Source organism: Poecile atricapillus, chromosome 10 (genome assembly GCF_030490865.1).
Source record: "Poecile atricapillus isolate bPoeAtr1 chromosome 10, bPoeAtr1.hap1, whole genome shotgun sequence".
Classification (NCBI taxonomy): domain Eukaryota; kingdom Metazoa; phylum Chordata; class Aves; order Passeriformes; family Paridae; genus Poecile; species Poecile atricapillus.
In genome coordinates, this window is record NC_081258.1 from 17,196,245 (window position 1) to 17,217,364 (window position 21,120).

General features: G+C 41.1%; 2 protein-coding genes across 2 annotated transcripts in view; both read right to left on the minus strand.

The window, feature by feature from the left end:
• Positions 1 to 323: 323 nt before the first annotated feature.
• GCSH (glycine cleavage system protein H) lies at positions 324 to 7,364 on the minus strand. Its single transcript, XM_058846109.1, has 5 exons — positions 7,204 to 7,364; positions 3,779 to 3,858; positions 2,712 to 2,775; positions 1,031 to 1,162; positions 324 to 453 (listed from the first exon to the last, which is right to left on the minus strand). Exons 1-5 carry the CDS (start codon positions 7,322 to 7,324, stop codon positions 356 to 358), a joined length of 495 nt encoding a protein of 164 aa, XP_058702092.1. The 5' UTR covers positions 7,325 to 7,364; the 3' UTR covers positions 324 to 355.
• A 693-nt stretch (positions 7,365 to 8,057) lies between these two features.
• LOC131582780 (polycystin-1-like protein 2) overlaps positions 8,058 to 21,120 on the minus strand; it is a 35,569-nt gene continuing 22,506 nt past the window's right edge. Inside the window, exons 26-42 of the mRNA XM_058846251.1 lie at positions 20,881 to 21,027; positions 20,181 to 20,380; positions 19,802 to 20,025; positions 19,069 to 19,282; positions 17,908 to 18,136; positions 16,948 to 17,179; positions 16,411 to 16,522; positions 15,616 to 15,756; positions 14,721 to 14,906; positions 13,542 to 13,869; positions 13,310 to 13,443; positions 12,277 to 12,404; positions 11,783 to 11,943; positions 10,879 to 11,089; positions 10,262 to 10,363; positions 8,972 to 9,103; positions 8,058 to 8,183 (exon numbers count right to left, since the gene is read on the minus strand). Coding sequence (XP_058702234.1) covers positions 8,058 to 8,183; positions 8,972 to 9,103; positions 10,262 to 10,363; positions 10,879 to 11,089; positions 11,783 to 11,943; positions 12,277 to 12,404; positions 13,310 to 13,443; positions 13,542 to 13,869; positions 14,721 to 14,906; positions 15,616 to 15,756; positions 16,411 to 16,522; positions 16,948 to 17,179; positions 17,908 to 18,136; positions 19,069 to 19,282; positions 19,802 to 20,025; positions 20,181 to 20,380; positions 20,881 to 21,027 — 3,007 coding nt within the window. The remainder of the gene's footprint in view (positions 8,184 to 8,971; positions 9,104 to 10,261; positions 10,364 to 10,878; positions 11,090 to 11,782; positions 11,944 to 12,276; positions 12,405 to 13,309; positions 13,444 to 13,541; positions 13,870 to 14,720; positions 14,907 to 15,615; positions 15,757 to 16,410; positions 16,523 to 16,947; positions 17,180 to 17,907; positions 18,137 to 19,068; positions 19,283 to 19,801; positions 20,026 to 20,180; positions 20,381 to 20,880; positions 21,028 to 21,120) is intronic.

Consider the following 21,120-nt stretch of genomic DNA (forward strand, 5'->3'; position numbering starts at 1 on the left):
AAAACTAGTCCAGGTTATGAGAACAGTTATGTGCCCACAACAAAATTGTCATATCAAGGATGTTATTACTGAATTTGAAGTCAAATGAATCTATGGAACTATATATTTTAGCAAGTGAATTTTGTTTCCCAAAATATTATATATAACATCTGCAGTTACATGAATCGGACAACAGAATAAAAAACCCTCACAGGTACACAGATGTGAAACATTTGTCACTGCAATTATTTATAGTCTTGTATATGTAATCTTAAGTGGTATTTTTCAAGTTGCCAAAACTGGATATTCAGTATTTCCTTAATTGATGACAAACTACACTGAGATATTTTATATGAATTTATTTCATTATTCCAGCTCAGTCCTCAATGGATTTTATGTATTTCTCATAGGCATCTTCAGTCATCAGTTCATCAAGTTCAGCAGGGTTTGCCACAGTCATCTTGATAAGCCAACCTGTAGTTAGGAAATTAAAAAGAATTGGTAATATCCTACAAGAACAATTCATTCATGTTACTGCCTCAGGAAAGCACTTCCAGCAGGAACAACTAGCCTTGTATCACTGGAGAATCAGCCAGCTTTTTGTGCAGGCAAAACAAGATTTCAGTATTTTAAGAAATGAACAACCAACCAACTCCTCTTAAGAAAGAGCTTTTTGAGTCAGAGCAGTTGTGTAACTTAGTGCTGGCTGTGACACTGGCATAGGGAGATGCTGTCTGAAAAGAATAAAGGAGCCTGACCTCTCTCAGTATCATGAAGTGTTACAAGATCCAAAACCCAGAAATGCAGTCAAGGCAAATAGATTTAATTTCAGCCAAGTGTATATCTGAAAATAAGATGTTGTAAAACAGCTGTTCAAAGATGACACTGTGATAATGTTTTTATGTTAAATTTTACTGGGCTTGAACTATATTCAGTATATTCCATTTAAGTCTCCACACCATTAAACTGGAAGAACAGGAACTGCAGAACCATTTGTAGTAGCAAGGATCCACATAGTATTCATTATTGGAAGATAAAAGTGACTTCTTACCATCTTGATAACAGGATTTATTGACAAGCCCTGGATTATCTGCAAGGGCAGCATTAATCTCAGTCACTTCTCCTGAGAGAGGGGAGTAGAGTTCACTAGCAGCTTTCACACTTTCCAAAGCCCCAAACTCATCTGAAACACAGAATATGATTGAATGTTTCTAAGGGGAAAACAAAAAGCACTTCCATTTGTTCAGTCAGACATTCTAGTGATGACCCAACCAGTGAAGAAATCTTGATCTTGAGCAAGAAAATAGATTGAAGTCACCCATTTTATGACAACGATCAGCAGTTTTAAATTTGACGTTTATGCTCTTGAATTCTGGGGAATTTGTGCTAGCTGGCTACTACAGAAGGGACAGGAATTCCTTACATTTGGCTAATCCTTTGACGAAAGCCCCACAGCACAGATGATACTGACTTAGAAGAAAAACACCCAGCTCTTGCTGCAAGAGACTTAAATATGCCTTTTATCTACAATTTAAACCTTTTTATTTGTAATTTGATTACAAAATCAACACAGCCACAATTTCAGCAATCCCATTTTTCCTCCAGGAACACTATCAAGTGTTATATTTGCACTCACTGGAAAACACACATTAGTATTCAGAGGCACCACACTGGAAGCACCCAGCAGCTCTTCCCTTTTTCCTGTTTTGTAGGGAGTTATGGAAATGGTTCCTGGAGCAATGCTAATCCACAGCAGCTCTCAGCCACAAGCAAACAAGACAGAGGCTGAAGGAACAGGGAGCTGTCAGAAGAGCAGATAGGCACCAGCACAAGGGATCTGAGAACAACTTGTTCTGGGAAAGCTTGGACTTAAACTGAGGCCAGAATGGGTAGAAAAGAGAAGAACTTAAATGGACATTAAATTCCTTCAAATAAAGCAAAACTACAAATTGGTTAATTAAAATCTTACACAGAGAGACCTTTTGTCTAGTAGTCAGCATTCAGTATAATAGATTTGGCCAAAGCAGTTTGATAGAGATCTATTCCACAGGAAGGATGGCAGAAGAAAGGCCTTCTGCTTTACCTCAAAAACCCCATTCCTTTTTTAAAAATTGTCAGAAGATAATGACAATCTTTTCTTCGTATACTACCAAGACAGCTCTACATGTTAATACAGGGGAAGACTTTTCATTTCTACCTGTTAAAGTTCACTTTCTTTAACAGGAAAAGTTGCATAATTGAATGATGAAGAATGTAATAATTTGTACATCACTAATGAGCAAAAACTCTGATTACATTTAATACCCCAAAATTACTGATTCTCTATATTAACAGAAAAATTAGAGCTTGATATCACTTAGAAGTTTTACCTATGCAACTCATAAAGTACATAACTGAAGAATTATAAATAAACATTTGCAAGTCCAAATCAAAGCATAAATACTTTAAAAACAGTATAGACAAAATTATTACAAAAAAGATTTCTAATACTTTATTTTTGAATAAATTTCTTCACAGTTTAAAAAGCAAGTATTTTCTGCTGCTAAGCAGTCTGACAATGAGAATTTAAAATTAAAGCTGTCTCTTGTAGAAATACCTGAATTTATTTTGCATCCAGAAGCTTTATAATGGTATTAATAACAATAAATATTATTTCAGAAAATCTATCTTTGCAAAGGAAGAATGGGATGAGTAGAATAATCACTTGAAGAGCCGCTAGAACTGAAACTTACCGTGTTTACTCAATTTTGTCCCAACTTCTGGAAGACTACAGTAAACAACGTCTCCTAATGCTTCCTTAAAAGAAAAACAAAAGCATCAGAGCATACACTAACAAAACTACACACAGGAGAGACCTGATACAGTAACACTAGAGTCTGCATATAAAAATCCTCTGTCTCTAAATACTGTTCTCATTCTTTACGGATTGCATATTTTTCACTTTTTCTTAGCAAACACTTAAGAATAAACTCTTGTGTTATCACGCCCCAAATACCAAATTATTGTTTCTATATTACAGTGCTAATAACCCTCAGCCTCAGTTTATATGCAGATTTCTTCTGGCAGAATAAAGAATAACACCTGCTGATCTTCTTAGCATCAGCTACAGAGGGCTGTTAGGACACAGTTTGTCCTTACTGACTTAATTGGGGACCCTTATCACCATAAGAATTGGCTTAACTCTTCCCTGACACTTGTACTCTATCTCACAAAGGACCGGAAAATATTAGAGTTATTGACAGAAACCTGAGATGAAAAGAAATGCTGCTTGTCCTGAGAAACATTAATTCCATTTATTGCTAATTTGTCCCATTATTTTTATACAGCCCAGAATTTGCCTGTGACTATTCCAAATCAAGCACCTGCATGAGAACAAAAAGTCCAAAGGAATTCCTGTCCTAGAGTAAGAAATATATGCTATGCTGCACATCTGTTCACAACTGTTCTTTAGCCAGAGGGATTTCACCATATTTGTGTTCAAAGGAAATTTGACCTAAAAACGTACATGATGTCCTCTTCACACAGCCATGAATTGCTCAGGCTTAGACCTCAACACTGAAGTTTCTCACAGAGTTCAGCTCTCCACAGGCTCAGCCTGAAGCTATTAAGACCTTATCAGAATGCTGAGGTGGCACAAATATCACAAATAATGTGGTAGACCCAGGTCCAAAAAATCATGCTCAGTGCATCGCATATGCAATTAAAACAATAAAAAAACTGTAAATGTCCAAAGAGCAAGGACAGAGCAGATAGGCATAAACAAATATTGCAGAGCTGGGAAAGGGGGGAGGATCAATACCTGCGCAAAATTGCTGATTCCTACTGTTCCAATGCCATTTTCCACAGATATCCATTCGTGCTTGTCTGTGAATTTGCGGGCTAAAAGGAAACAAACTTGACATTTCAGAAAGAAGTGACATGTTGCTCACTTAAACACAGTAACACATTTACAGGCTTAAACTGTGGGGCTTTTCACCGAGTTTGTTCATTTTTCTTGGAAAATATTTTAACCAGCACATGCAATTTACAGAAGCACAGAACATGCTCAGTGACAGGGCAGAGGCTCACTGGGTGTCCTGCTCAGAGTATTATCGGTTCCTGTGCAACCATCTGGAGACTGATAAAGTACAGGAGCAAAAGAAGCAGCTCCACTTCAAACAGAAGTACAAATCTAAAGCTTAGATGTGAATTTTACTCAGAGTTAAACATTTCTATGATAGCACAGTGGCTTCTCAAATATATTTAGTGTTTATTTCTGATAACTACTTTATTATGGCTGGGAAGGCCAGTGTTAGTGACTCTAGAAACACTGTGAGCATTACAGCATCTCATTTAAAGTGCAAAGCTGGCACACTTCTATGTAGTATTAACGCAAATTAATATAGGACAAATTAATAAAGCAACTCATACAGGCAACTGCTACTTAATAGAATTTGCTCCCTGTTAACATTGTTACTGTGAGAAGAACACAGTCGTTATTCTGTATCACTTTAAAATAGGTCTGTTTAAACCTTGTTAAGTCTTCACAGCAAGGTTACAATTCTCTTTACATTTTAGATCTGGAAGATTCAAGACAGCTATATTAATGTCAATTGTTTTTATAAAGTCATGTGGAGAAGCTTCAAAAAAAGTAACTGAAACAGGCAACATTTTTCTCGCTAACATTTTTCCCAGAACTTTTCTTACTCTGAGAATTTTCAGCCTGCCACGTCTGTTCTCTCACTTCTACATAATTTCCTTCCACATGCTTTCCTACTTTTTATGAAAATTTTAATCAATTTATTTTTGCAGCTCCAGTCAGGCAAGGGATGTTGCAGAAGCTGGAAAAGGTAACTTCTGAAACAGCTCCCTGAGTCATTAGTGCCAGAGCAGTACAACTGCACCTTCCTTTTGAGTTCAAAATTCTCTCAAGCTCATCCTCTGGGCTGGACACTACGGCAAACACCAGAGAAACTACACTTCTGCAAATCCTTATATATTTTCTAAAATTGTACACAAAGGAAAACAGATGCTCTCACTGTAGACCTGCTAAAATCTTTCCAGACAGTCAATACTTTAAGCTTCTTCAGTTGCAGTGATCCTCTTGTGTCTGAAAAGTTCAAGAGTAGCAAGTCTCAGATAAAATAGTTTTTCTTAGAATCAGGCCCAAGTTTTATAGAGCTCAGTAAAACAATATGTGGGTTTGCAAATGTAATACACAAACAAACATGAGTAAACTGTAAATATGAAGTATTCTCCCATGAATTATCAGTCAAAAATCTACAGAATTTCATCTAGCACTACTTATAACTACAAAAAATCTCATTACACACTCTAATGAACAGTCTTACATGTCTCAAATCATTTCAGGCCAAGATGTCAGACCCATGGGAATTCAATTGGAAATGAGTAATGAACCGTAAGAACGGAGAATTACAATTGACAGATCTTAAACCCAAGCTGAACATTAGTGATGTTACACATGACACAAAGAAGCCAACCAGTACATTTTTATTTAGGATGATAATATTGCATAGAATCTGTTTATAAAGCAAGGATAATAAAAACCCAGAAGATTTTCACAAGAGTTTGGAATACAGCAGTGAAATGTCCTGAACAGCTGGAAAAGCATGTAACTTTCTTGCAGGACAAACAAAACAAAAAAACAAATCTGAGCATGCAACAAAAACACTGCAAATAAAGAATAAAGTAAAGGTCAAATTAAAAACAGTTAATAAGTAATCTCAAAATTTGAACTTTGAGCTTATGTGGTCAATCCATTAAATAAATCAGCCTAAATGAATATGAAATGTCAATGCATACCAAATCTCTCTCTGCAGTTCCTTTACAGAAGAGCAGCTGAATTTACTCTAGTTTCATTCATTCCAACAGGACTTTGGTTTCAGCTTAACTAGCACATTCTGAACTCAGCCCTTCATTTAGTGTAACCTGCTGCTATTAAATATTTCATATATACCTGAACAGTGAACTCACACCTCCACAAAGAAGTATGCACAACTTTTCCTCTCTGCCTCAAAGGCACTGTTTCCTTCAAGTGATGTGTATAGAAAAACAATGAATACATTGACCACAATAGTGAAAAAAAAAGCTTAGATCTTGACTCAGTTTGCAAGTAACAAACAATAAGTATTATTTCTTTCACTTGCAGCAGAAGGCAATTAAACAGGTAGGTTTAAGATTGTCTGGAAAGAAACAGATGAGCTCTTAGTGGCAGTCATTACTTTTACAGCATATTCTCCTCCTCGCCTACTTTTTAAACATTTCTGTTTGCTAGAGTATCACAGATTCTGCTTTTCAGACTTTCATGGGTAACTTCCATTCAAAGAGAGCTTTGACAGCAGTAGATGCTTTCAGAATTAACTACACCAAAGGCAAACTCTCAGCAAGCACTGATGCAGGAGCCCATCCCGTGCCGCTGGTGCAGCTGTGGCTGCCCAGGAGCCAGAGCCAAACTTGTGCAGCCCAGAGGGCTCAAGGCCCTGCAAGCCTGGCTGGATCTCTCTGGCTGCCCACGCCAGTCCCTGCTGCGGCTCTGCCTCCGCCAGACACCCACCCCTGCCCCTTTCTTGTGCTGCCGATGCTCCTCGGAGCCAACATCATTGTTTGGCAATCCCGGGAAAAGCGATCCGCTATTTTGAGCAAGAGAGTGTGCTCCCCGCCCGGCCCACTCCGCGAAGCCCCTTTCTGGGACCAGAAGGAGACTGAGCCGCTTTGCTCAAAGCTGCAGCGTGGAGATGAGGTTAAAGGTTTCTGGCCAAGTAACGGAGGCGAAGCTGCTCCTGTGGGAGCGGGGTCGGGAGTGCCAGAGCGTCCGGGGGCAGGTGAGGGGGTTCAGCCATCTTGCGAGGTTCCCCGAGCCCCGCCGGCACCGGGGGCTCCGGGCGGCTGCAGCATCGCGCTCCGAGGGGCCGCCGGGACACGGCACGGCGGGAGGCAGGGAGGAGGGAGGGAGTGACGGACGGACAGAGGGACAGAGGGACAGAGGGACAGAGGGACAGAGGGAGGCTGCCGCCCGGGGCAACCAACGGGACCCACGCTCCGGCCGCTCCGCGCACCCAGTCCCGGCTGACGGGGGCTCCCCCGTGGGCTGGGCCGGGACGAGCCCCCGCAGCCCACCCTGCCCACCCTCCCGGGCACGGGTACAGGCACCACCGGCTCCCCGCAGCACCGGGCCGCTGTCCCGCCCGCCCGCCGCCTACTTCCCTCCCTCGGGCCGCCACTCACCGGACAGCAGCAGCGAGCTGGTGCCCAGCCTGCGGGCCGCGGGCCCCCGCGGGGGCAGCGGGAGGCGCGGGCAGCGCGGCGCCAGCACCGGCCCGACCCGCCGCAGCGCTCGCCACGCCATCTTTGCCGGGGGCGGGCGGGGGAGGTGCCGGCGGGAGGTGGCGATGGCGGCGGGGCGGAGCCGGCGGAGGTTGAGGGGAGCCGCGGGCCGTGAGGAGCGTCCGAGGCCCGGCTCGGTTCCCCGCCAGCCCCGGGCGTGGGGCGGCCTGAGGGAGCCGCCATGTTCCGTGCGCCGCCGCGGCGGAGAGGGAGAGGATTTAGCCAAACTGTGCAACAGACGGTCGCTGTTTATTAAATAAATACAGGCGCCAAGTCTACAGAAAGTGCACGTGGGACGTTTCGCCTTAGGGTTACCCCTGTTTCTTAGCTATTACTCCAGAATAACACGGCGGCAGCGCTTTGGGGGTGAACACGGCGCCGTTTTCTCAGAATCACAGAACAGGCTGAGTTGGAAGGGACCCACAAAGATCGAAGTCCAACTCCTGGCCCTGCAGAGACACCCCAGCAATCCCACATGTGCCTGAGAGCATTGTCCGAATGCTTCATGAGCTCTCTTAGGTTTGGGGCCGTGCCCATTCCCTGGGGAGCCTGGTCAGTGCCCGAACACCTTTCCCTAATATCCGACACAAACCTCCCCTGACACAGCTCCAAACATTCCCTTGGGTAAACCCATTTTAAGTAGAAGCCGTAATAACCTAAGTTTATAACCTAGCCTAACTCTAAGCAGTGCAGCTGATAGCAAACAATTAAATACTTTGCCCACAAGCAAAGTGATTTTTCAAGGTGGTCTTCATTTACTCGCTGACAGGTTGTTCTAGTTGTTCACCGGTGGCCTGCTGCTCTTCCTTCTTGCATTTTATCCCAAAGAAACTGAAGAGTTTCATTACCATTAGATCAACAATCTCCTCTTCTTCTGAAGCCTGAAATAATAACAAATAAATTGGTCAGAAGTGCACACCCAAAGTGGACTCAGTCTCTGCTGAAGCCAGGGCAAGTTGCAAGACAAAATCTCTTCTCGACAAAGCCAACTTTCAGCAGAGCATGAGTGACTGCCAAGCAAAACATTGTGGCAGTATTTTTATCAAGACGGAAGCCCCAGATAAGTATGGACACTACAGAGATTTTGGCTGTCAAATCCCATGGAAATCTCTCTACAGGAGCCTGGAGTTCACTTGCCAGCTCCCAAACAGCTCATGGTATACACAGTGAGACACTAGATGAAGTAAATGAGAAAAATGAAATATACATCCTGTCTTCCATCAGTCGTATCCTTTGTTTTCATTTTCCTTTACCTTATTTAAAACACAGAGGAATTCTGGACAGTCCTGGACTGCTAAGATGGATTTCACATCACACTATCAATAGCTTGAATGGGTCAGGCACTCACAGTGAGAGTTTTAAAAGGAGCTGTAAAGCCCCATGCACTTCAGTAGCAATTTTGGCACAGATTTCAATATAGCCCAGCACAAGCCTAAGTGTTTTTTGATGGATGTAGCATGCAAACAGAAGGCTACAAACCAGATCTGATCAGGGACTCTTGTCTGAACAGGAATGGACAGTGTAAATCTGGAAAATCTAAAGTGTACTTCCTGAGCAAATGTTACCTTCTTAAGAATTGGACTGAATTTACATGGTTTTCATCCATGGTTGAATACCTAAGTACTGACCAAAAAAAATGTTAAAAGCAGGAGAGCTTAGATGAACAAACCTGGTAATGCTTCTGCTCCTCACTAAAAGCAACCAGAATCACCGAAATGAACAGATTCAGTACCACAAATGTCATAAAAATTATGCAGGATCCAATTAAGAAGGAGCCTAAAATTGGATTGTAGTCCAAGACCTGTATACGGTAAGACATAAAAAAAAAAACAAACAAAAAAGCATATATCCATACCTACATACATACATACAAGCAGTTAAGACCCAGTAAGAAGTCTGTCACCTTGAAAACCCTGTGTGTAATCAATTATGATATATGTATTATACACTTATGTTAATTTTCTACTCTAGTATTGTCCTTTGTTGATATGATATCGTATGAAGACAACATAATATTTTATATATATATGTGTGTGTGTGTGTGTGTGTGAATATGGGCAATCTTTGGAGGGCTTTAAGTATTTGTGTTTTATTGTAACGGTATGACAGTTTCACATGAAAGTTGACAAGTGTGAAGATCTATTTATCCACAGAACAGCTGAAGCTTCCTAATGCTTCAGCTTTCAAAATAGATTAAATCCCTGTAAGCAATTAATTTATTTTACTATATGCTTTACAAAGAAGCACAGTCAGACTGTCAGAGACACTTATAAAACAAAGGTTGTGAAAAATCAAAACGCTAAATTTCATATAAGCTACAACATAGGAATATATTTTCATTATTAACATGAGTGGGATGTGGAGGTGAAAATGTGCTAAATTACTGATCTTCAAAGCCACCCATATCCTGTTTGATCCATGGTCTAAAAACATGCACCAAGGAGGACTTTAGAGATGCCCAAGAATTAATCTACAAAGAAATGTTCAAAGTGTGTTGAAACATTTAAAATATCTTACTGAAAAAGCGGTATATGTAGAATAACAAAAAAAATTAGCAGGAAGTTTTTTTGTGGAAGGTCTTGCCCTTCTTGGGACAATAGAGGGGGTGTTCATAACAAACACAGGGCTTTGCTCACATTTCTCTCTGTAGCTTTCTAAGGAAATTGCTCAAAACTTTTTGTAATCAATTAGTAACATCTGTAGTTGAAATGTGAGCAGGTTTCTTAATGAAAGGTTCATTATGAGCCTCCTCGTGGCCAAAATAGGACATGGAAGAGGTTTCACTTGATGTATTTTTCTTGCTCAGAAAATGTGGCTGCTTTAGGAAGCTGTGGAGCTTGAAAAATTAGATTAATGTTTAACACTAATTGAAAGTTCTTCCATTTGCTGGGTCAAAGCATATTTGATAGCTGATGTGCCAATTGCATGGCTGTAAACTTCTCAAAATTAGATGTGGTACCTCCTCATAGTTGAAGATTCCCAGCTGAAGACTGACCATGGTCTCTGCCGAATCAAAGAGAGTTTTGTAAGAGTAGAGCTTCCAGCCAAATATCAGGTTTGCCTGCAGAGGAGAGAAGTCATGTCTTGTGTCATGATCAGAGTCCTTGCTGTAAAATGCGTTTAGCTTGAAGACCTTTTATCATGGATATGAAAATGTCTTATATCTGCTCAGCCTGCCACTAGGTTTCTAAAAAAGATAATTATTTCCTACTTATAAACTAGTCAAACAGAAAATGGCACTTTCTGAATGCTCCACAATTTAAACTTTATCCAGAAAATCTTTCTTCCTGTACTTTGTTCTTTGTCATATCTATTACACATAGACAGTCCTTATTTTTCAGCTTGGTGTTTGATTTTTCACTAAATTTCAGTTTGCAAAGGACAGAAGAGTAGATGTTTTAACTTCTCTTTCACTCATACTGAAGACTTGGGCTCCAAGCTGCTAAACTTTTGACAGGCAGCTTTATTCCCTTTTACATGGCAAAGCTATGTTGCTTTAGCACTCAGAAATAGTTGATTTAACCTGACAGTGCCTGGAAGCAAACTGCAGACAAGAGAAAGCACCGTGGTACTCACAGCAATGGAATAGGCGAGGAACATGATTGCAATAACAGTGATGAATCCAGAGATATCACCCCATGCCCTCCTTAGTGTTGATGTGATCATGTTCAGTTTAGGGTTAAGCCTCAGCAGATGCCACAGTTTCACTGTGGAGAGAAGCACCAGGAATGCAATCAGGTAGCCAAGAACGGCATCAGCTCTTGCTGTTTCACTGAAGCTTATGGAGCTGTTAGGAAAAAAAAAGAAAATACATAATATACCGTGCATACAGAATCCTTTGAAGTGCATAAATGGGTATGCTGGAAAAGCCAGTCACCCTGTGCTGGGGTTTCAGTGGTGACCTAATGAGCTCCTGCTTGAGTGTTCCCACCTGCACTTCCTACTGTGTGCACACAAAAAGCTCACTTGTGCATGGCTAAGATTTTTAAGGAGAAGAGGTCTAGGATGTAGCCCAATTCTGCTCATTATCCTGTGATTCTATTGTCTCTTTCCTGTGTGACCATTTTTTAAAAGATGTTATCATTTTCAATTCTGTACTAAATATTCCATTATTCCATTGGTCCTCTAACCAATGGCTTTTCATAACAATGAACAAGGCAGGTTATGTGCTTTCTGGGTGGATGTCCTATAGCAGAAAGGCTTGTTGGTTCAAAAGAGGGTGATGCAGACAGAAAAATATAAGCTAAAAAAGGGAACTTGGTACTCAAGTCTGCTGGATTTTATTAGAACAGTATCAGAAGAAAATCCTATTGCTGACACAAATCGAGGCCCTGACACACTTACAGTCTTCATGAATATATAGCCATCTAAAATAGCAATATCTAGCACAGACAAGGTGCTGTCTGGGAAGAGGAAAAATATATTTATTTCTGTATTAGTAGCAACAACAAAGGATGCACTAAATAGCATTTGTACTTACTCCTCCTTGTGTTCCTGGTAGTAGCTGATGTCTCGGGTCCCAAGGACTGTCCGTTTCACAAACACTGACAGAGCACTCCAGCTAATCAATATAATGGCCATCTCCAGGAGATTCCACTTGCTGTGGAAGTATCTCCATCTCAGACTCTTCAGCAGCTTTCCCTGTGAGGAGTTTTACTGTTTCAGTCTCTTGACTCCATATCATACAATGCACCTCTGAACATTAGGGCAATGTCTTCCACAATAAAGCAGACTGCTCTGTATTAATAAAACTACATCTTGCACTAGTTTCTCATTGTCTTTCTCAAAAACAACATCCAAGCCAAATGAAGTGTTGCCTTCCTATTATTTAATACTGAAACTGTATCTGTTCAGTCTTCCATTTTGTAGCAACATCAGCACTACTGAAATCAAGTACAGTCCTAAAGCTTTTGTAAGTGAAATCAACAGCAGGCACAAGATAATGCTCTCAGCCAAACTTTCCCTTGGCCTCACCTGTACTATCATGTAGTACACAATAAAGAGGAAATAAATGACTTCTGCTGCAACCACAAAGATGTGGAGGCTGTTGGTGTAGGGGTAGAGCCGGACACTTTGCAGCTCTGCACTTGTGAAGAAGGCCCCTAAAAAACAAACAGGGATCACCTCAGGGCTCCTTCTGCTTTCATTCAAACAACTCTGTTCACCAGTGAGAATTCTGTACTTGCTTTTACATCATTGTGAAGCTGAATCCAACCATCAAACTAAGATTTAGACTTGACTATGTGAGTAACTCTGTAAGTGTTTGAAATTTTCCTCAAACAGGAATTTCAGAGCATCAAGGCTTTTAGAGTGGTAGTGCTTGTCTGCTTGAGTCTTGTGTGATAGCACAATAGTAATCCCAGCAGGACTGAGTTTGAATTGGACTGCAAATGCAGAAATGCAGCAGGAGGACTTGGATTTTTTTTTTAAAAAGCTGAATCTCATTCCAAACCTGAAATGAGCTCTGTTTGGGCATTATCCAATACTTGGACACACCCTATAGAGGCTGCTGCTCAGACCAAATGTTTTCCTATGGCCTCTAAATCAGAATCTGCTTTCACTAGTCTCTTTGTTGTATCCAGATTATGTATTACATGATTACATAGATATATATTAGAGGTCATCTGGAACAAAAGAGACACACTGTTATTTGTACTTTTTGTCTTAATATTGTATTGATTAGCAGAAGTGATTAGGAAACAGAATTTCTCTTGTTCTTGTTGTGTAAATTCTGGAGATCAAGTTTCAGTATAATGTGTTCATCATCAGCAGATGATCACAGCATAAGCAAACATAAGATATTCCATTATGGTCTATATTACTGTGATGCTGCATTTTTCCTAAATGGTTTAGAAAATTTGCATTGATTCTCTCGTGATTTGATTTATTAATACACTTGTCCTTAGTGAAGAAAGAACAAGGAAAACACTGCTAGTGTGTAAATCTACTTTCTGTAGGTACACTGCTTGCTGTCTTCAGAAATGTGTAACTTAGGAAAGGCTCTTACCTAAAGCATTGCTTTCAAACATCAGACTTATAATGCAGAAAAGGTTCACGTTGGCATTGTAGACTGTAAATTCAACAAACACTGCTCTTGTGAATGTGTCAAGCCAGATGTTGTTGAAAAGGTATTGGAGAATTCTGCCAAAAGAATCTGTAGCCAGTGATCTAATTCATACGGGAATGAGACAGTATCACAGGGAGGATGCACTGATAATTTACAAGAACAAAAGTGGTACCTGGAGGCATTTATAGGGTCAGTTCCCAGGTGAATCACATATCCCCCTCCACTGTAGATGGCAAGTTTACCCCAGCTGGGGTGTCCTCTCAGTTTGGACTGACTCTGATACTGCCATGCTGAGCTCAAGTCAGAGGAGTTATCAAAGACTGAGGTATTCCAGTGCTCCCCATAAATGGATGTATCCTCTGTTTGTAGGGAATATGGAGCATGGCATTCCTCAACTATGTGCTGGAGTCTGGGAGAAATAGGGCAGGTGTCTCCTTTCACTCTTACTTGGCGAATTCGAGCACTACCCACCAGCTTGGAATTGCCATCTGTAATGAATCCTAAACAGGAGATGGAAAAGAGAAGCACTGGCAATATGACAAAATTAATAATGTTTCTTCATTTTATTTATGATTCACTGATGCATTAATATTTTGCCATATATTCTTTTCTCAGAAACACCGTAAGCAATATAGTCATGAAAATGAAACCCTCATGTTGATTTGAACTGAGGTCTTAAATAACATTCTCAATAAGAGAGTTCTGTGTCACCCCCATCTGTATTTTGTACAGAAGGAAAGTGAGGCCTGCAGGAGAAAAGTGACTCACCTTGAGTCCCATAGAAGAGTAGCTTTATGCAGTGTTCATGTGGCCTGTCATGTCCAAAGAACAGCTCTGCTAATATATTTCAATACTTACCCTTAAATGTGAGCTGGAAAATGGGTCATATTTTTCTGGATATGGCTAGACAGAAACATGCTGATAATGCATAATTTGCCTTCACATTGACCCAAGTTGTGATATGAACAACTCTCCTGAGGAAAAGCTTTATGGTGCCACCTGTCTGCCATTCTGGTTCTGTTGTTTTGGTTTTTTTTAATTATGGAAAGAAAGATGTGTAAAACTGAGGATATATCTGAATATCTGGAGTAAGTAATGTAAAATGTGAAAAGTTTAGCATTGCAATGCATAACTTTTGGGTTATATTAAATATAAGGAAGATATCAGGGGATGTTTAACTTGGGATCAAGCTGTGGGGTTTGTTATCCACTGGTATTCATATTAGAAGATTCCTTGCTAGCCTCATACACTCACAGTCCCTTTCTCCACTCAAATATGCAAGTTAGAGATAAGCATTAAAAATAATGTTTCAGAATCTGACAAGCAGAAGGGAAAGAATGTGACTCTGCACCTTTATATGATCCATAAAGATTTTTGAGTAAAGTAGTGTTCGCCCACGTGAAAAAATCCTGGTAACTGTAGACATCGTGGAATCCATCCGTAAAGCTGTCCTTAATATGCTTGTTTAAATAGTAGGAATTGGGATCTCTCTGCCCATAGGCAACCAGTAACAGCATCCATAAAAATCCCAGATAGGCTGGAAAGAAAACAGGGAGAGACAGCACATGTGAGCTCTGGCTTAACAATGCTGTTCAAAATAGACTGTATGAATGATTGCTGCTGCCAGCAGCCATTAGGCCAAGGAGGTGCTTTGTAGACTCTGTGTGGCCAGTGCTAATAAATGCACCCAAACTGCTTTAATGTGCAGCAGTTCAAGCATTTCACATTTGGAATATGAGTAGCAGTCAAGAAAATAAGTCGGAAGGCTGAATAGAAGTAGTCATGGAAGCTCCAAATAAAATGAGTGGACTAACTTTGTTCTGAGTGAAGTTGAGGTAATTTTTTTTTTGCCATTGATTTTAGAGGAAATAAGACAGGGACATAAATCATTATCTATAGATACTATCTGCTTTTAGAAAGATGGCCTCCATCTTCTCTTTGATTTCAGCTTCGTTAACTACTAACCTCCTCCTTTTATCCTTTCTACTTTTCTTTAATCTCTCGTGTTTGTGATGTGTTTCTTTACCATAAAATGAAGCCTTAGCCACACTTTTATCTCCAGCTAATATTCCCACCTCCCTGCAGCTCCAGCTGCCATGGAACAGCCTGTCTCTACATCACAATGTCTGACAGAAAGCTGAAGATGTGCCAAAACTTTGTCACCCAAGAGAACAATATTTTCGCTGATGTAAAATTACTGATGAGTATTACTGAATAAAACAAGATAATTTACATATGGATAATACCCAGGATTTCTCTGATGAGGGCAAATGCTTTCTGCTCCTTCATGCAGCTGATTTTCATTTTCTCCACATCAGCAGCAGGAGGTGGCCGGTAAATATTGCTTCTACTGTCCCTTCGGACCCCAAAGAGAGTGTGTGAATCACCTGTGAGGGAGAGCAGTGAACCCTGGAATTAGTCATTTAATAATCCATGTCCTGCTTTCTGTTTGTTTGGATTTTCTAAGGAAACGGTTCTATCTAATGCTTTCCCCCTGAATACAGAGGATGTGATTTAAAGCAGTTGTAAGGCAAACAGTGGGGAGGGAAGGAGCTCACAAAAACTGTGTATTTGGTTTAGGACCAGATGTGGTCCAGGTGTCTGTCTAGGCTGAGCATCTCAGAAGGTGCTGTATTCATAGCCTGAGGCTGAGCAGGGACGAAGCTGTGGATCAGATAACTTTGCTGTGCCCTAGGATTCCTGTCTGCTAGTGAAGGTTTTATTTAGATATGATTATGACTGCACAAGCCACTGTTTAGTTTAGGGGAATAATGCAGATAATTGTGGCTGTGGAAAAGTATGTAACCTGAGAACCTCCATATAGGGCTTAAAGGATGTGGGAAATTTCTTTATGAGAGGTTTTAGTCAGATAAAGAGCTACCAGTCTACATGAAGGGTGTGTTTTGCAGAGTCATTTATTTTCACTAAGCTGTGGAATAGTTACAGCTTTTGTTGCAAGCTAGTTGAGCTTAGTCACATATTCATTCATAAAGCCCTCCAAAAGCTTGGAGAATTCTGCACTTTCTTTAATAATTTTTAACTTTGCAGGCAGTTACCTGGTGCAGATAAAGACCCATCAATAGCTGTGTTTTCTTCATCCTCATGTTCCACGTTTTTCAGAACCAGAGCAAAAAAAGCAGCAAATCCCAGCACCTGGAAAGAATCAGCTATAGAATCACCATATTCCCATTTCATATAAAGAAGCCTTATGCTTTGACCTGGATCCCTCTGGATCCAGGCACTGCAGGAAAACAGTTGAACTCTGGGCTTGTTGAACCCATGCAGCTGAATCCCATAAACAATGCACAGTGCTGGGGTTTGTCCAGCTGATTTTGTGACACATCCTCACTGGTCAGAAACCTCATTAAACCTTGACAAAGCAAGGAGGGTGAAATAAATGGAGTTAATGTCAGCAAAAAGTAACTCAGTAAACCGCCTGCCTGCTCTTGTTTTGAGAGCAAAGACTTCTCACTGTGTATGTTAAATCCTGTAGCTCTTTAGAACGTGTTACGTTTTCTTCCTGCAGTGGCAGCAGGTGAGTTCATCTCGGCCAGTAGTTGTATTTCTGAGGCTCTCACCTTTAAGGGCTGTGTGATGAAAAGACTTTCCAAGAAGGAGATGACCATGGATATGAGCCACTTGATGGAGTTCTCCTTGCCATAATGGAGTCCATAAAGCATGGTAAAGAACCCAGACACACCGCTGGTGGCTGCCACAAGGAACCAAGCAATGAACACAAACCACCAGGGCAGCCCTCTGGGAGAAGAACTTTTCTTGTCATCACTGGGCAGGTTTGGAGTATGGGACCACCTTGAAAGTCAACCAGAAGAGAAAATAAACCACCAAAATTGCAGTCATCAGGTTCACTGGGAATAGGCAACATCTTATGATATAAAATAAAAATATTCTTTTAATTAATGCAGTTATATAGGATATATGGATACCAAAAAGTACGGTGAGAAAAAATGAGGAAGTGTGCAGAGATCAGCTAAAATCAAAATAAACATGATGAGCCTATTTACTCCTCAGTTCATGCATAACTGAATCTCCAGTAGAATTATTGACAAAGCTTGAGTGCATTAAAGCTGCTGAATGCATCTCTTGTGATCACCATAATGGTCAAGTGATGTAATTAGTGCAATTTTTCCTCAATACTTCCAACTTAATTATCATATTTCACTGAACTATTTTTGTCTGGTTATTATTTTTTCTTTATCCATACATTTTAAGAGACTTCTGTAACTTTGGAGATGGGTGATTATCCCAGCCCTTCACTATCACATAGCATTGTATTGTAACTTTCCACTTTGGAGACAAAATGACAAACAGCAATGATCTGTCATTATTGCCTTTGCAGTTCACAGTACATGGAAATGTCTTTGTAGCTCCTGCAGTGGTATAGTAGTAAGACTTATTTTACAGATGTAATAGTAGTTACCTAGCACATGTTAAGCAGTAATTATTTGGGCTCTGTCATCCTGTCCAATTTTGATTTTATAACCTGAATTTACTTATTCTGAGAATGAGAACTGGCTTACCTCTCAGCGATGGATGCTGATGAGCAGATTTGGTTCTCCAGGAGGTTCTTCATGTGCTGGACCTGACAAACAGCTTGTGTGTAACTCTGAGGCATCTGAAATTTATGGGGCCCCAGTAATTCCAGCTCCATCTCTACCTGCTGGAGTTGCTTGTACAAGCAGTGATGGTAATCACTGTATTTCAGCTGGTCACAAGCTCTCTTCTCTGGAGTTGGACTTCTTGTTTTTTCTGCAGGTAAAGATTGATTGATTGATTGAGAAAATAAATAGTTTTTAAAAACTGTTCAATACAAAGGGTGGTAGAACTGGAGCTACAGGTCATGAATGTGATGAAGACTAACATTTGAAGAGACATGTAAAAGCAGCTTTATTACTAGAGCTTAATGCTCTTCTGCTGGAATGGTCTGGAACTTTTTCCAGAAGGCAACTGAGTTAAACAGCAGTCCTAAAAGCTTAATAGACAGGTCTGATCAGATCAACTTTTAATTTGTTCATGGTGTACCTGTGCAATTAGTAGATTGGGAGACTCCCTGGAAAAGCCAAATGGGAGTCTTAATGAAATCAGTGAGGTTGTTTTTGCTCATGTATTCTTGTTAATTTAGAGTCAGACTGAAAGGAACAACAGCACAAGGCCAAGAAGGAAAAAAAAGGACAGTTCAAAAAGACTATGAGACAACTGATAATTGTGAGTTTTTTTGCTGGTAGATACTGATCCGGCACCTGAGCCAGACTGATAGCAAACATTTGATTCTACAGCACAAGAAACAGAGATTTCACAGTTGCCTTTATTTAGTTGGGTGCTCAGTGGTGCAGTGAAAGAACAAGAGGCAATGGGCACATCTTAAAACACAGGAAATTTCTGAACATAAGGAAAAACATAGGTATTGGACTCTGGAGTAAGTTGCTCAGAGAAATTGTTAAGTCTTCATCCCTGGGGACATTCAGCATCTGACTGATTTTATCTTGGGCAATCCTATTCCCACTGACCCTGCTCTGAGCAGTGTGGTGGGATCCAGAGATCCCTTCTATCCTCAGCTATTCTGTGATTCTGTAGTTGCCTTTGAGTCAGAATGTAAGAAGAGCTCGGATCATCACATCATCACATCTATCATCATCTTCATTGCAAGGGTTTCAGCAGGCATTTCACATTGTGTTATTTACCTTGGATATCCATAGCACCCAACGTGACAATTATGGGGCCATCCTTCTTGCTCTCATCATAAAACCCTCGCCCAGCTCTGTTCTGCTGACAGATGATGTCCTCAACCAATGACAGGAGTGTGTTGATATTCATTGATTTTTCAAGGTCTGGTGCTGAGGTGAGAGATGGAGTCTTCAGGGCTTTAGAGAGTGAGTTGGCAATTCTTCTTATGTCCTAGGAAAGACAGCAGCAACACAGCAGTGACTCTGGCTGCAGTGGCTTAAGCTGATGTGATCTGACAGAACCACTGGCTGGGAGCTGCACCAACTGCTAAAATCTCCAGAATGGATAAGAATAGCACATCCTACAGTGCTGGATGTGACAGGCAGATTTCAGTGAGTTCAGCAAGGCAGCTTTTGGGGTTCAAGAGGGCAGTGTGCCTGCCTGAGGACCTAAGCTGAGAAAGATGTGGTCCATGATACCTTTTATCTTCACTGTCTTGTTTAGTGTTTGCTTTAACATCTGAACACAGTGATTTGGTCACACGCAGTAACTGTGCAGGGGTTGAGACGTACAAAGAAAGACCTTAATGAAGGATTGCATTTAGGTAGGTAAATGAATGCTTTGCACCAGTGAAAATTGGCTTGTCTCTTCAGACAGGCTTGAAGGGCATTGGAACAGGGAAATTTTTGGAGCTGGGGAAGCCGGTAGTGCGCGGCAGCAGAGGGCAGTGCAGGACGCACTGGGACTTGCCTTTGTCACAGCCTCTGGAGTGAGAGAGGCAGCCTGGGTGGCCCCTGGGGTGGGAGGCAGGCTTGGGGACACTCGGCCACTCTTTCCCGGCTTCTCTCTGCCCGGCTGGGCTGGCCGAGGTCGTATGTTCCTGAAGATCTGCACAATGAGCAGGTTGATGGGGAACATGAGGAGGGAGCTCTCAAAGCCAATCATCACTTCCTGCCATGTGAATTCAATCTTACCTGTCAAGGTCAAACAGAGCAGAGAAGGAAAAATAACCCCAGGCAAAATAAACCATCAAGTCTCTCTCTTGTGGAAAAACCTATTTATTCAATTCTTGCTTCCAGATTCTGCTGTCTTTCTATTTGCCTGCCCAAGCAATGGTGAGGATTGTTACCCAAATCCATTTTCTGCTCAGCAGGATCCTTTGGCACACCCCAGAACATGATGCTGGTCAGCATGGTGCAGAGGAGCAGTGAGAAGCAACAGGACACTCGCTGGGCTCGCGTGAAGGAGCTTCGTGGGGAGCGGCTGAAAACTGAGTACCAGATGTGCCCATCCTGGAAACCCTTGGAGGTTTTCATGAAAAACAGATTGCTGGGAAGGAGAAGAGGGAAATCAAATGCATATGTAGAAAGGAGAAGGAAGAACAAAGCCCTAGTTCAAGGTCCCAACCTGTTCATGCTTCTAGGCACTATCAGCAAAAGTAATAACTAGGTGAAATTAGCAAATATCATGGCTTAATTTGCATGGAATGGTCATAGCTATTTATGTCCTTTCCTTTTGGCCACGGCATAGAGGGAAAGTAAATAGCTCCTCTTTAAATTGTTAAGAAAATTTCACCTAAGAGAAGATGTTTGGGTTTCTGTAGGTTTGTCAGGCTATCCTTCTTTAGCACCAATATTTTCAATATGGTAGAGTAATGATTAGATTTGTGTAACCCTCCTCCCTTCCTCCCTTGTTCAGAGCCCTTTAAGGACAGTGGAAAGACCTTCCTTGTTTTCATTTTTTTCTAGGGCTTTGGTCTATTTTTTTCATGCTTGTTTTTCCAGACTGACTGCTATCAAGAGTAAAAAAATCCATGAAATAGGAGGTACCTGAACTGCTTCATGTCCTGTTCAGTTGCTACTGGGAATACTTTATCTAGAACACATTCTCCAATATCAATGGCTAGCCAGGAGTTACAGAGGAAGTACCATTTCTGATCCCATGCCAGATCATGGACTAATACTCGATTCACATACCTGTTGAAGAAACACACAGGGCACAGTCACAAGTCACAGACCTCAACAAGACTGTGGAGGACAAACTCTGGCCTTCAGCTTCTTAGGGTAACT

Excerpts from the sequence above, each read along its gene's own strand:
- GCSH (XM_058846109.1), bottom strand. The coding sequence starts at position 7,324 with ATGGCGTGGCGAGCGCTGCGGCGGGTCGGGCCGGTGCTGGCGCCGCGC. Across the intron at positions 3,859-7,203 it reads CAGCTCGCTGCTGCTGTCCG|CCCGCAAATTCACAGACAAG; the intron begins GTGAGTGGCGGC and ends GTTTCCTTTTAG. Across the intron at positions 2,776-3,778 it reads GAATCAGCAATTTTGCGCAG|GAAGCATTAGGAGACGTTGT; the intron begins GTATTGATCCTC and ends TTTTCTTTTAAG.